Source organism: Tachypleus tridentatus, chromosome 6 (assembly GCF_004210375.1).
Source record: "Tachypleus tridentatus isolate NWPU-2018 chromosome 6, ASM421037v1, whole genome shotgun sequence".
Classification (NCBI taxonomy): Eukaryota; Metazoa; Arthropoda; class Merostomata; order Xiphosura; family Limulidae; genus Tachypleus; species Tachypleus tridentatus.
The window spans coordinates 100,919,959-100,936,317 of record NC_134830.1 but is presented as its reverse complement, the minus strand read 5'-3'; the positions used below and the strand labels follow the sequence as shown (position 1 = coordinate 100,936,317).

Here is a 16,359-nt window from a genome sequence, read left to right as displayed (position 1 = left end):
AAGTGACGGTCAGTCGCACTATTCGTTGGTAAAAGAGTAGCCCAAGAGCTGGCAATGAGTGGTGATGACTACCTACCTTCCCCTTAGTCTTACACTGCTGAATTAGGGACGGCTAGCGCACATAGCTCTCGTAGCTTTGCTCGAAAATCAAACCACACCAAACCGAGATGTATATTGAATTCATCACAAAAATAACAAAATTTAATGTTAATTTGGTTTCTAACTAAATTGCTCTTTCTCTGTATTTTGAATTATTTGACTTAATAATGGCTTATCCTATATGTTATATCTAAATTTAAAACCACAATATAAATATCAATTCCTTATACTTTATCTCACGTGTAACATAGTACTGAATACAAATATCAGTATTTGATGGTTGTGAAAGATATCATCGAACTTTAATGAGTTATATATAATTAATTTTCGTAAAGTAAATTATATAATAGCAAAATAAGCTAATGAGTATCAAATATTTACAATAGGGCCGTTAAATTTCCTAGTAAACTCTATACTTTAGTGATATTTTCTAATGTTTCAATACTGGAACATTTCTACGAAATTTTTCATTTTATGATCTTGTCACCATGATGATTATTTATTTTTAGGATGAAGATTACAAGTCTGTATTAAAGAATAGTTGTTTCTTTTAAATGATATCCTGCTTGTAGTGACTCTGATATTTACAAAAAAAAATCACCTCGAATATTTTTCAGAATGTTAATTGAGTGAACAGTTTGGTTGATAAAACTACCACACTAAGAATTATGAGGAAGAGTTGTCTTATTTTTTACTGTGGAACAGAAGTTGTTTGATTTACTCTGATACCACCAAAAAAAGAAACAAAACTGCATTTCGCACTTTTAGCCGTTGCTGTGCTATAAGATTAACAATCGACTCCCACTATTCGATTAGAATATCTCGGTTGGAGGGTTGATGATGGGTGTAATTGATTAGGTGTGTCGTTTCTAGTCTATTACTGGAAACATTAGACAGCTAGCCTAAGTAGCAATCGTGTAGCCTTGCTCAAGCTTCATAAACCACCAAACAAATTATCTTCCTCTAGTTTTACCCGCGTGTTTGTTAATCCTTTTCTAAACATCGCATAGCAAAGAACACTTCATGGAAGCCTGTAGTTATGATGTTTTGGAGGAAGTATTAAAAAGTTATTTAAAGTTTTTTTAAGTATCTTTCAAATTGTTGTAATAACTGGAGAATCTCTTTGTTGTCAATTAATTTTAACCCTATTTTATTGCCTTTAAGTGTTATTTTACCTTAATGACATCAAGTACGAATAAATAATGTTAACAATAACGTGTCAGGTAAAAATTACGTAAGAAATTACTTTTATGTATAAATATTTTTAAATACAGGAAATGTGTTTTTAAAAATTTAATATTTAAATGATTTAATTATTAAACTTCAAAAGGAATCAGTATTCGTTTGTTTTATATAAACTAGACAGACAATTCAACTTTTGTGTAGAGAAAAGAACAAATTAATTTGTAAATCCAAAATAAATCACTCAGGTAAAAGCGCTATTGTAATAAACAATCAGATGACAATTGTTTTATTCAGTTTTATAAATACAGAGACTAAACTTACTACTCTATTGTATTTAACTCGTTGCAATAAATTTTGAAATTTCATAATTTGATATACTTAAAGGAATAATGAAAAATACTTTGGAAAGTTTAAAACACTAGGAAATTTGCAAAAAGAACGTTCCACTGTACATAATAATGCAAGCCTCCTGAGCATTAAACGAGTGATAATGTTTATTTACATGTAGCACTGATGTTCGTTTTTGTTTTACATCTTATAAATCAGAAACGTTTTTCATTAAATTCAGTTCTAAAAGATCGAACCACTTATTAATAGAACTGACAATTTATGGTGAAAGTCTTATGTTTGTAAATTTATTTATTTTGATGTTAATATTTAACTACTTCAATACTTCTTTAACCTTTTTTATGTGGTTTAACATATCATTTATTGAGTGTTAATTTCATTAACACATTAAAACAAGTTTCCTTTCAACACTGAATATTTTGAACAATTTATGTCACAGAACAAAACATAACACAGGTAAACAGGTTAGTTCGAGATTGAAGTGTGATGATCTTAGAGTTACATTTACAAAAAATTCCACAAACGAAAGAGTAAGTCATGCTTAGAAATACAAAAAAATTGACAAATATCATAGACTAACTAAGCTAGTTTCAAAACTATATTTGAAAGAAATTATGGCTACAATTTCATTTACACAAGAGGATCTAAAATTCTTATTTATCTTATTAAGTTTGCAAAGAGTATTTGCCCTGTCTCTTAGTGGCACAGTGATATCACAACGGACTAAAAACCGAGTGTTTGCACATACAGAGCAATGGTCAAAGACAATAGGATGATTATATAAGCAAAAACGGCTCGTTTGGATTGAGAAAATATTTTACGTAGAACAGCAAACAACGTTTCAACCTTCTAGGTCATCGCCAGGTTCACAAAGAAAGAAAGAGGTAACTGACCGGAAGCTGACCACATGTTTGGAAGGGATTGTGTAACAGTGTCGGAATACACTGTTTTTTGCTTATATATTTCTCTACAAGTGGGTTTTCTCGACATCACTGAATAGGATGATTACCTGTTAACTATTGTCCCGAGTGCAAGTCTTGAGATTTAGTTTTTGAAATAAAAAAAGCAGTAAAAGAGAATAATACTTTTGTATTATCTTATATTCACAACAGTATTTTGTTGCTCTACACTTGCAAAATAAGCAGCACAAATTTTAACTCAATAGTACGTTATCTTTTGTGTGGACCTACATGCAGAATACGCCAAAAGCAAAGATTACGATAGTACGTTCGAAAGAAATTTAATAATTTGCATATACATTTCTCTCTACGATATCGGCATCCAAAGAATTTTCACTGTTTTAGACCATATATTTTATTTTTAATTTTATACATATAAAGTTGATATGTGTTAGATGTGAAAGAGGTACAATTTGTACGGTAGAATAATGCACCGTTGTTAGATTATAGATTGTAAATAATCACTTTGAAACCTAGAATACACGTCTTTTATTAGTTGCCCAGTTAAGAAGTGTTGAGCAGAAACGTTAGCTTTTTACGACATTTAAACCAGACACACAAAAGAAAGAGAAATGAGAAAGATGGACAGCAACCATTACTTTCTTATTGTCTACAAGACAATGTATCTTTCTAAAAGTATATGGAATAAATACATGAAAATTCTACTTATTTTTATTGAATAAGGAGAAAAAGGGAATAAAATCCTTAAAGAAGACCATAAATTTTCAAGAACATGTTGGTTACCCCAATAATTAGATTTTTCTTTATTTAAATTTTTCGAATTCTCCATATCCGACTTTTAAGATGCGACAAAATGTTTTTACGTACTATGTGAGTTGTTGTAAAACATTTCATTCACTTCTTATTAATCTAAAATAACCTTTCACAAACTTCATTATTTCATGTAAATTTTCGATCGTCTAAAAGGTTTACGTTCTTGAATTTCTGTTATCGCTGAAAATAACCATCTTCTAGCCAGGTGACATAACTAGTTATCCTCACACCTGAGTATGTGTATTTTGGTTGATGTTATCTGCCATCCCATCAACAGTGATCAGTTGAGACGGCGCAGGCGTATAAAACTAAGAGAAAAAGAAAAACAAGGATGACCGACTTTTTTTTTTGCCAAATTAGATAATACAATGATAATGTGACAGAGGTAAAGGTAATATATGAGTGCTATATCTATGGACGCATCACTTTTAAAACCTAGACAAAGTTAAATTGATAACAACAAATCTGGAAACATTTTCGGAAAAGGAAATTTTTAAAAATCGTTGTAAACTACGCAGTAATCTGTCTTTGTAAATTAAGTCATATTAAAAAAAAACAGAGTTATTGCAATACAATAATATTTAAAATAAAAGTGTACATTTTATTTTTGAACAAATAAGCTTGGTTCGAGCCTATATCTTTCAAGCGTGCATTTTTATCTATTTTAAACAAATCTAATCATTTCTCTTATAGAGTGCCTTCTTAAGTCCTTTGATGACTCAGTTTACAGACTTACAACACTAAAATCCTTAATTATAAAACCCATGTTAAAGCAACAACGAGAGTGTATATTGAATATGGTTTTGTAGAAAAATCATATTTTCAGCAACGGGTATCAACCATGAGTCTTGAATACAATATATGTAACGTGTTACAGGAGACACTGATGCTGGAATAAAAATATCTTGGCCTTGGGTTGCATTCAACTTATTTTAGTGTGGGAAGTACAAAGCTCCTTTTAATTATTTATTAAAATGTATTCCCTACCGCTGTACTTTAACAACATAATTAAGCAAATTTCTGTCCATTAATACATTCTGTTCTTAATTAAGATAATTCAGCATAATTCAGGAACTAAGAGCTGATCCCCACAAAACGTTATACACTCCAGTCGTACATCTGAACTGTTTTTATTAAACACAATATTAAAGCTTTTGATACCTACCCTTGTGACAATATTAACATAATTATAAAGGATTTGTACTGCAACTAACCACTATTATTTCAAGCAAGTGGGTTCCTGCAATTATTCATCAAGGATAAATAGCTTACATAACCTGACAAATATGCATCTCTCTTATGCCTTGATGAAGAGGGAGATAAACAAGCTGAAACATCTTTATAAATCAATAAGATATATTAAAATACTGCAAAAATCACTTGGCTAAAGTTTCCTTTTAAAAAATAAAAACGGTGATATTACAAAACTTTTCTACAAGATTGAACAAAATATCATAATAAATCATGATAATGGTTTAATTTTGTATAAGGTAATATAAATTATATTGCAAGAAATCCTCTTTTCATACTTGTTGCGTTTAAAATGTTATTTTATTATATTTTATAAAGTAAATGTTCTAGTGTTTTTTATAGTGATACTCCTGAAAAATAAACATATACACGTGCTTTAAAATTACAGACAGGTGTATTTTCTTTGAATTTGTTTTACAGATTTTAAAACAATGAAATAATATTTTTCTGAAAATATATTTAAAAATATTTAGAAGGTTAATGTTTGTATATAGGTTAATAAAATACAAAAGAAATAGGATTTTTCTTTTGCAGATATAGCACTAATTTCCTTTCAGGAAGACAGGGGAGGTTCATGAAATTCAAGACGACAAGTAGGAATTTGTACCAATTTAAATAGAGCCAGTCCGTACCCTTCCTCGTTCGTTCTGGTTCATGCCTGTGATGGAAGTCCTTAGTTTCACCTTCATTGCCTCCATCATGCTCATCTGTTTGAAAAAGAAAAGATACGAAAAAACACTGCGTCTTCTCTTTGATCAAATAAAACCACAAAGAACCACTAGGAATTGTGATCTCTTAGTAACAACCTTAACTATAGTATTATTCTCAATGAAATAAATTATGAACATTATTTTGAAATCTAAATATTTCTTACTTGTGTCTTTTAAGTAAAACAAAATGTCTCAACAGTAAAATTTCTTTCGAAAACCAATGGCTTAATTTACTTGTTCCATTGGATCCAAAGTGTACAGCACTAAAATGAACTGTATACAGTTCTTACTTGATAACTTTAATATTTTGAATATTAACTTTTTGATGTTAATGTTATAAATATATTCTTCTTCAAGAGAAGATTAATCTTATATTGTTGTTGAAACTTTGATAATAAACCCATTCAGTATTCATTCATTTAGAACGCTTGCTCAGAGAGGCAAAGATTGTACACATCAGTGAAATAAACATCGCATGTGATGCCTTAATAAAATTAATGTTACTTAAAGTTTAAACATTTAAAATTAGTTTTTCTCTCTTTATAATGCGATTAATCGCAATGGCATCTGATTACTGGAAATTTATATCTGTCTAAAATATTAAAAATGAATAAATTTTGTCGTCATACTAATGCCATACGTTTCAATACACCAAAAGGAAATCTGACACCAAATTTCTTTCTTATCTCTCAAAAATAGCTAAAATGTTTTGGTTTCTCATGTTGAGCAATTGTGAACTCTTCAGGTAGCATTTACAGTTTCATATTGCTGTTATAATATATATATATCACTAACAACTACACAGTAACTCCTACATTAAGTTCAAATGACCATTCTTCTTCACAAAAAAAAAAAAAAAGATAAAATATACGTGCGTACCTTTGCTCTAGTGGCTTCTGCACGCGCCTTATAGCAGAAATCCAACAAGGCAACTACCATCGCCCACACTAAACCACCAATAAGAATATAGAAACAACCTGCCACGTTACTTAACGTCAGCTCATTCTGAGACGAATCCTGTTGAACAATAAAAAAATGTTAACGTTTCTTGGTATAATAAATCATTATTTACAAATAAATTGTACACATCCAACTGGCTTACTCCATGCTATAAATGTATATTGCAGGTTTATTAAATAACTTCTACATACTACTTACCTTCCCTGTGTTACTGCTGCATTCGCTCCGATCATACCACCACTTATTCTTTAATCTAGCCAAGTCTCCATTTTCTGTTAAAGACAGCACTGCTAAGTTTAAGCGGTCCCTGAAAAATATCAAAACATGAGCTTTTATCAAATGTTTATAAACATTTGTTTTTAGAAGCACACTAGTTGAAATAATTTTAATCTTTAAAAAATGCTATATCCTATGGCTTAAATAGTCAATGGTTAAACTCCTGCTCCAAAGATACTACTCATTAATGTCTAGCTAAAAACTATTTGACGGTTTTGTTATGATCAGGGATCAAAGGTCATGTCATTAAGTTTGTAAATTCATTCAAACTTTATTGAACTACTATTTTATGAATGTATTTCAACGTTTGGTATTAAAGTGGAAAATATTATTCAAATTGTAATGTTATATATTGGTTAATTTCATATATTACAAGTGAATGTTGAAAAACAAACTCCTAAATATTGGTTTTTGTGGGTATGTGGTATGCTGAATGCAGAATTGGTTCAGGCTAGATATTTATGGTGTCCAAATACAAAGTCTGTATTTTATTACAAACTAAGAACTCAATTTATGGATATTGATAATTTAGCATGTAAAGTAAGAACCTCCTTTTTTTCTATTTGCTAAAAATATAGCTACATTTAGTAAATCAAACACAGCGTTCCTGCCCACCTCTTTACAATTTGTGAAATAATGATAATCTACACCTACTTCTGTCCACGTTGTGTGACTAAATAATTGAAAGCTTAAAATATTTCCCTTTGCAAAACATTTACTCAGAAAGTCCTTTCTTCTCATGGTAGATTCCAAGTAGTAAGATATTGTTGAATTTGAAATAAATCATTGCTTTAAATCCAAATACAGCTTAATTAGTAAACCTGATAAATTTTACGGTACTTATGTAGTTATCTATGATTTTTGATTGTTTCAAAATGTATATATAAAATATTTTGTTTTACGTTTCCACGTGAAAAATTTGATAGAGTTTAGCATATTACAGCAAGCTGTAACAGATTGTCTGTTGTACATTTATTTTAATATACATGTTTCTTTTATTTTAATACATGTAACGTATATTGTTAAATCTGTAAAATATTCTTGAGCATAAGAATCAACAATGTAAGATTTTTATAAAATTGCCAGTATTGTTGTCAAATGAACTTTTTAAAACCTCGTCTTAAAGTTTATAGATCGACGCGCCAAAAGACAGTTTAACATTGTTGGGTCGCTACAGTCAGTATACTATGAACCTCAGAAGTTGTAGTTATGGTAAATACTTATTAATCAGAAAAATACAGATATTTGACTCGGAATGTTTACTGATGTCGAACATTACAAACTTAAGTGAATTAACTTTGGACGTTAGTATTTCTACAATGACATTAGATGTTTTCGCCAGAAAAACGCACGTAAGAATAATAGAGCAGGATAACATTCCTGTCAAGTGGAGTGTTTTAAAAATAAAAGTAATTTGCGCTTCGTGAACCGTCATCAAAGTATTCAGTTCCAGGCTGGATAGAGGACTTAATATTGTTCGTAAGTTTGTAAAACTTTTGTATGTAAATAATTATCTGTAATAATCATTATTATAAATTGTATATTAAAAGATATTTGTGTTAAGAAAGGAAATTGTGTATCAGTCTTGTTGGTCGATTTATTTTGAATTTCGTGTAAAGCTATACGAGGGCTATCTACGTTAGCCATCCCAATTGAGCAGTGTAATACTACCGAAAAGGCAACTAGTCATCTCCATCCACCACCAACTCTTTTTACCAATGAATAGTAGGGTTAACTGTCTCTTTATAATACCCCCACGGTTGAAAGGACGAACATGATTGATGCAAGGAGAATTCAAACCCGCGACCATCAGATTACCATTCAAGCTCCCTAACCATCTGACCATGCTAGACCACAATCTTCTTTACAAATATAATAAATTTGATACATATCGACATTTAATTAACTTCTAAAGTAAACTTGAAATTTACGGATATCTGTAGTCATAACACATAACGTACGTAACATAATAAATCGGAGCCTCGTCCGATATATATTACAACACATAACAAAGCAGATACGAGTACAAAGTTTGCAATTAGAAAATATAATTTATTTCCATACTTCTTTATTTACTATTTTATGTTTTGAGAACAATAATTGAAATTAAAGAAATTATTTATAAATAGTAATAATATATGTACATATATTATATTTTATATCCGACATGCGAGTATATTTTACAAAGTATCGGTCCATTAGGACACAGCCAAGACAGGTTACTTTGTAAAAGCCAGTTTTGTATTATTGGATACGGTTACATAGTGCACGTGCGTTTCGTCATTGAATTTCTGTAATGTCTGACAATGATAAATGGTCAATAAAATAAAAATTATAGATCTTTATATTTGTAAAATGTTGTGAGATTTAAGTTATATACATTAAACATTTATGATTTAATGTTATAATATGTAGTTATTCTATAATGTAAAAAGCGTAATTTAGTTATTTTCCTATTTATGGTAGTTACGATGTTGGTCGAATCGACCGCATCCGTGCAAATACACAATGGTGAAGATAACAAATAAAATGTTTTTTTATAAAAAAGTATTAGACAATTATCTGGAGAATATTAGAAAGTTATAGAGACTTCGCATATAAATCTTTAGAATATTCTAATGCATAAAAGTATTTTAACATGTAAATTAAAATTACTTTGCATATTGAATAGTCAACATTCAAAACTAAAAATTACACCAGCAAATTACTAAATATGATAATTTTTGTACGAATGCCTAAGAATGTTTACTTGTAATCTGTAATAGTGTGTAAACATACGTGTACATTTTATAAAGTTACTTTATGGTTACTTTTGATAATACCGACTACATGGTATCAACTCACCAGTATCAAAAAGGTGAAAAGCAGTTGTTTTTTAAGACACTATTTAATTATTACTGTTTCTAGTAATGTTTATTTCACTCAACGTTCTCCAAAGTACTTAGAATGTCTTTATTTAAACAATAAGGGAATAAAATCAAATGTAAAAATACAAAAATCAATAATAATATCTTTTTAAATCCAGTCATCAATAAGATGAAAAATAAAGTAAAAATTTAGTTTCATTTTATGCATTGCATCTCTCCAAATTGAAGAGTTAACTCCAACGTAATCTTAGTTTGATCTAAGCTTACACACATATATATATACACATATAAGTTAAATAATATATGAATTTCCTATTATTACTTAAATATAAAAAGAAACAGTTTACTTATTTGAAAATTTAAATAAATGTAATGCATACTGTGCTGTTAAACTTCTAGATTCTGGCAGTTTTTCTCTCGTTTTCTTGTTCAAATAATTAATTTTTTTTAAATTCATTTAAAATATTTAAACAGGAGCTTAAAATATATAAAATACTTGTTTAAAGATACATAATTTCGACAGTATTACCAAAAGTTAGAAGTTGCTAATATTTATGCCTATCCCTAAAATTCACAAATAAAATAAACGCATTTGTTTCAAGCAACGTTTATTTAACCAGTAACTAAGCATTTATACAATAAATAAATTGTCTTATTCCTCAAGTTTGATATAAATAAATAATAAACCATATACTAACATATTCATAGTAAATGATGAAAAACTGATATATTTAAAAGTGTCATCCTTTCGAACCAAAGAAAATCGAAATAAATAAATATTCATAAACTGTCTTATTCATGGGAGCCCGCAGGAAGAACACAAAACATTCACGTATTATGACGTAGACTTGAGCTAAATATCTTCAATAATAGTTTTTAAAACTGTAGATTTGTGTTTGCTTTTAAACGCAAACAACACATATAGTTTTAGTCTGTTGAGTTACGTTCTGAAAGTTGATCCCCTATAAACGTGTTATGCCCCCACTTAGAATACTTCTGTGGGCAGTATTGGTGTTATTTAATAACAGCGTAATAAACGGAATGTTAAACATTAAAAAGTACTCAATAAATTAGTACACACCTTAAACTAGAGCCGAGAGGTGTGCCTACTCCAAAACCTTTAGCATCAAGGTTTCTCCCTACTTTCATAGTATCACATGGCTGCCGTTCGTTGATATAATCGTTGGTAGTGGACTCCAGAAGAAAAGCGTACTTTCCTTTCGACTCTCTCACTCGTTTAATTCCTTCATCGTATAAAGATGTGAATACGTGTTTTCTAGAGTTCATGAATTCCCACATTCTGGCATAAACTGCTATCTTAGATCTCTTCAAGACAATACAAATAGGTGTTTATATTTAGTAGTTTAATTTTTTACAATTAAAGGTACATGCACTAACATAATTGTTTACAATAATAAAAACAAAATAGTCTCATAATACAGATTTTATATATTTTTTTATTAAACAACAAGAGCGAATTCTCAATAGCTGCAGCACTTAAAACATTTTTAGACAGGGTTAGAATATATTAACCTTTCCACCTTTTTATTAGTTATACTTTTGCCAGCAATACGAATCGTGGGGCTCGCCTACACCAGATTCATTTTTATTACTCATCAGGTTTTTTACTTGCTTACCCTCAAATTGAAATTCTAGGATTAGAATATATTAATATGTGAGACCTTCGGCGTGGTCAAATACATCAGTCGAAAGGGTTTAACATCTTGGATCTAAGACAGCAATTAGGTCTCATATCGGTCAAGAGGTAAGATAGCTATGAGCTTAAAGTCCATATTTGAAAACAAAAAACCCTCATGGTTCATACGCGACCAATAACGAAAATATTAAAAGTACCACCATTATTTACAGTCAGTATCATTTCTTTTAGATATGTTTGTATGTTTCGCAGTTAATATATACGTTAAGTTTTACCTTAAACGATACGAAATTGTAGGATACAGATAATGTCTCGCCATGTTTTGCAAAAAAAGGACAATGTCTCGCCCAATTATTTTTATGTACTCCATTTCTATTTATTTTTTATTACTTTTGAAGCCATCTTGGAAGTTTGTTTGTTTGCGATTTAGATGTGTTAAGTAAGAACTTAATTATGTTAGGAAAATTACTTCAAAACAGTGTTTCCACGTGAAAATCTAATAAGGTAGGTAATTTGGTAATTATAGCTTGTATTTTTCAAAATGAAAAATTACACATTATTGCAAAACAGTCGGCACTTTGTTGCATAAAATTGGAGTATCACAAGAAATAAACAGTTGTATTTCAATGTTCTATTTCTTATAGCAATCCCACATCGGGCTATCTGCTGAGCCCACCGAAGGGAATCAAACCGCTAATTTTAGCGTTGTAAATCCGAAGACATACCTCTGTACTAGTAGGTTGCGGTTTTATTTTAATAAAACAAATGTTTAAAATATTTTCACTCAAATACAAGAGACTACAAATTTTCAAAAAGTGATTGGAAAATACAAAAAACATACTTATACAGAGAAAAATTGACTGAACAAAATACAAACAATATAACGATTCAATTCATGCAAAGAAAAACTTAGATCAATTGAAACATCATTCAAAACTTTCTTGAATATTTATAAAAATAACAGAAATTTTGATGGTCGTTGTTATTTGATTAATGCATTAAAATCTTATAATTTTTCACAAAGTATTGCCCCGACATGTCCAGTTGGGTTAAGGTGTTCGACTCGTAATCTGAGGGTCCGAGTTCGAATCCCCGTCGCACCAAACATGCTCGCTCTTTCAGCCGTGGGGGCGTTATAATGTGACGGTCAATCCTACTATTCCTTGGTAAAAGAATAGCCCAAGAGATAGCGGTGGGTGATGATGACTCGTAGCTTTTCCTCTAGCCTTACACTGCTAAATTAGCACATACAGCCTTCATGTAGCTTTGCGCGAAATTCAAACACAAAGTATGCATCTTATGTTTTATCAATTTAATGCCAAATTTTTGCAAAACTCTATATTTATAAATAGGAATCCAACATCTAAAGTTTCTTTGTTTTAAAGCGACAGTCAGTGATCATGGAGGTAAGACATTGTCTAGGATCCGTCTGTGCAAAATTTCTTAAAATTAATATGAATCTATCAGATACTATACAACAAGTATTTCACTCTACATGGCCTGGTGATTAAGGCACTCGACTCGTAATCCGAGGGTCGCGGATTCAAATTCCCATCACACCAAACATACTCGCCTTTCGGCCGTGGGGGCGTTATAATATTCGATATTCGGTCAATCCCACTATGCGTTGGTAAAGGAGTATCCAAAGAGCTGGCGATGGGTGGTGATTACTAGCTTCCTTTTCTTTAGTCTTACACTGCAAAATTAAGAACGGCTAGCCCAGATAACCCTTATGTAGCTTTGATTCAAAACAAACAAACAAATAGAAAATATCAATAATGTCGCAGCAATTTTTATTAGGCGTTTATAACGTTTAGGTTATTCTTTTTAATATATGAAGTAATCTGCACATAAGTTAATATAATTTTTAAAAGTTTATTTGAACGATATAAAACGCGAGTTCAGCAATCGAGACGAGAAAAGACTTTTGATTGATAAGTGAAGCTGTTAAGTAGTTGATTTATTATTGAGTTTCTTGGTCTGTCTATTACTTTAGTTTCGTGACATGTAAGGGGATTGGAACGAATATACCATTTTTACACGTCTTTGATTTTAAGTCCTAATTGAGTAAATTGGGGTCAACAAGAAAAATAGATTCTTTACGTGATTGTTATTACAAATTACAGACTTGTTTGTTTTTCATGCTTTACCAGTTTCGGCGTTTAAACATAATCTTCAAATTAATATAATACTTATAAATGACATCTCGAAGGATATTTTGTTCTCCAGATTTCCATACTGTAAATATTCCTCATCCTGAGACTCACTCATTCACCAACATCACAGGAGTATTCCACGTAAGTGCGTAATTATACTGTCGCAGCTAATAGATTCAAGTGATGCAAGGTCTGTAATCAACTTCAAATTTTCTACAGTTCCTCACAATACTAGCATCGATTTAAATTACTTACTCACCTACCAAACTTTTAAACTTACCCGATCTAACATGGTAACTCTGCTCCAGCAGATATCCTTTGACAAGCCAATCTCTTTGCAATATTTCACAAGAAAATGTTCCTGTTACATAACAACACCTCTTGGACTTTCATAATTCAAGGGATATTTACACTTTATCAGATACCGCCTTATCATATACTCCCATTTCAAACACAGTTTGGAAAACAGTTTTAGGAACGCCCCAAAATATTGGTTGATATCCGACTTGCTCTACAGAATAAACGTAATACAGTAGTAGCTAGTGATGGAATTACCTATACATGTTTCTGTCTTGTCCTGAAGAAGTTATTTGTGCTCCTGACTACGCTACTTAAATTATACATATTGAAGTTTACTCAAAAGATTGAAAGTTTGCAATAATCCCATTTTAAAATCCACAGGCATGACTTTGTCTTTTCGTTTATATGCAGGATTAATTTATCAGCTTTTGATACATCTTAACAGATCAATATATACTGGACCATTTAGAGTTTGAATCAATCTTTTCTCCTCTACTCTTATTAAGCCTACGTTCTTCCTTGCATTAATTATGTTCATACTTCATGGATATCTGCCTTTTTCTCTCTTTATCTGCAAAAGACTTATGGGTCTATAACATTAAGACCTTCGTCTGACCTTCAGAATAAAGCTACTCAATGCAATCTAAAAAAAAACTATGGTCGTATCACATTTTCCAACATTCTTCATCAGTTTTAGAAGCTTCGTAGTTAATAAATTACTCAGTGCTTCCTATCTTGCCATCTTGCTAAAATGTTCGATTCATCTTCCACAAAAGAGTGTTTCGTATATCCAAACATTTCTTTCACAACTTTTCAAATACATTTTTAACACGTGACGAACATCATTTCAAAATAATCAGTTTTCATTGTGGGATCATTTTAAGTATAATAAATCAGACTACACCTGGTCATTCGTTATCCATAGCCACTACGTTCTGAAGAAAGGGCGTAATCCTCCACTTGCTCACCAGCCGATTGAGAGGACAATGGGAAAAAAATCATTTGCTTCTCATCTTTTAACCCAAAGGATGAATTATGGTATTAAATTAAAGATCTCTTGATCACATTTCAGTTCTTGGACAGATTAAGAGAAATGTGGAAAAATGTTCTGTAGTTTAGGTGACATAAAAATTTTTGGCCTATTGGAAACTAATAAATAACACAAAAAATTATTTTTTTTATATCTGTAATCAATGAATAGGTTCTAAATTATAAATAATAAAAACACTAGAATATAAGACTTTTATTATTTTTCCTCCAATATTACTTTCTTCAATCAGTTTCGTAACGCTTAAGGTCATTCTTCAGAATATAATGATGCTGAGAATCTATAACAAAACATCCAAGTATCGTTTTTTCACTAAACGTAAATTAAATACATACGTTTACAAATGTATAAACACATAATATACCTTATGCATGAATCAAATATATTAAAAATACTCAAAATAAATAACATAGTTAACATTTTTCCAAGACACTTTCCTTTTTTAAATTAAAATCTTATTTTAATTAAATTTTATCTTGTTATTATAGAAATGTAATTTGTTTATTGCACAATTCCATATCCCTTACTAACTTTATTATCTTTTCTGTAAGTCTTAATAATAGTTTCACATATCATAGCGACTTCATACTCTTCACAGTGGTTCAATGGTATATTGACGGCCTTGTACTGCTAAAAACCAGGTATCAATACCCCTGGTTGGCAGCGCACAGATAGCCCATTGTGTAGTTTTGTGCTTAATAAACAACAACGCTTTACACAGCCACTTATCAGGACCGGCATGGCCAAGCGTGTTAAGGCGTGCGCCTGATAATCTGAGAGTTGCGGGTTGGCAACCCCGTCACATAAAACATGCTCGCCCTTTCAGCCGTGAGGGCGTTATAATATAACGGACAATCTCACTATTCGTTGGTAAAAGAATAGCCCAAGAGTTGGCGGTGGATGGTGATGACTAGCTGCCTTCCCTCTAATCTTACACTACTAAATTAGAGACGGCTAGCACAAAAAATAAACAAACAGCCAGTTATCTCCGCCCTCTCACTTCTTAGAGTGGCGAAAAATATATGTATACGAAATGCTTTTTCAAAAATTACCTTTTATGTTTTACCTGCCCAAAAAGGGATTGTTTGTTCGTTGTGATTTCACATAAAGCTACACGATGGCTATCTGCGCTAGCTGTCCCTAATTTGCAATGTGAGACTAGAAGGAAGGGAGCTAATCATCACCATCCACTGCCAACTCTTGGGCTACTCTTTTACCAACGAATAGTGGGATTGACCGCACTTTATAACGTCCCCATGGCTGAAATAGCTAGCATGTTTTGTGTGACGGAGATTTGAATCCGTGAACCTCGGATTACGAATCGAGCGCCTTAACCACCTGGCCACAAGTGGTCAAATATAAATTAAATACATTGCTTGTTTGTTTTTGTTTTGTTTTTGAATTTCGCACAAAGCTACTCGAGGGCTATTTGTGCTAGCCGTCCCTAATTTAGTAGTGTAAGACTAGAGGGAAAGCAGCTAGTCATCACCACCCACCGCCAACTCTTGGGCTACTCTTTTACCAACGAATAGTGGGATTGACCTAACATTATAACGCCCCCATGGCTGAAAGGGCGAGCAAGTTTAGCGCGACGGGGATGCGAACCCGCGACCCTCAGATTACGAGTCGCACGCCTTAACACACTTGGCCATGCCGGGCCAATTAAATACATACATGTACAAATGTACAAGCACATAATATACTTCATGCATGAATAAAATATGTTAAAGATGCTCAAAATAAATAACATTAGTTAAAATTTATCTAGG

The 16,359-nt window shown here is 31.3% G+C and overlaps 1 protein-coding gene across 2 annotated transcripts in view; it reads right to left on the bottom strand.

Moving 5' to 3' along the window:
• Nucleotides 1-1,594: 1,594 nt before the first annotated feature.
• Nucleotides 1,595-16,359, bottom strand: part of LOC143253187 (glutamate receptor 1-like) — a 114,357-nt gene continuing 99,592 nt past the window's right edge. The window contains exons 12-16 of one of the 2 annotated variants that reach the window (XM_076506608.1): nucleotides 10,511-10,755; nucleotides 6,485-6,593; nucleotides 6,206-6,343; nucleotides 5,249-5,323; nucleotides 1,595-3,673 (exon numbers count right to left, since the gene is read on the bottom strand). In XM_076506608.1, coding sequence (XP_076362723.1) covers nucleotides 3,590-3,673; nucleotides 5,249-5,323; nucleotides 6,206-6,343; nucleotides 6,485-6,593; nucleotides 10,511-10,755 — 651 coding nt within the window. In that variant the 3' untranslated portion in view covers nucleotides 1,595-3,589. Of the gene's footprint in view, nucleotides 3,674-5,223; nucleotides 5,324-6,205; nucleotides 6,344-6,484; nucleotides 6,594-10,510; nucleotides 10,756-16,359 lie in introns of both variants that reach the window. The other variant, XM_076506609.1, reaches the window with a different exon arrangement.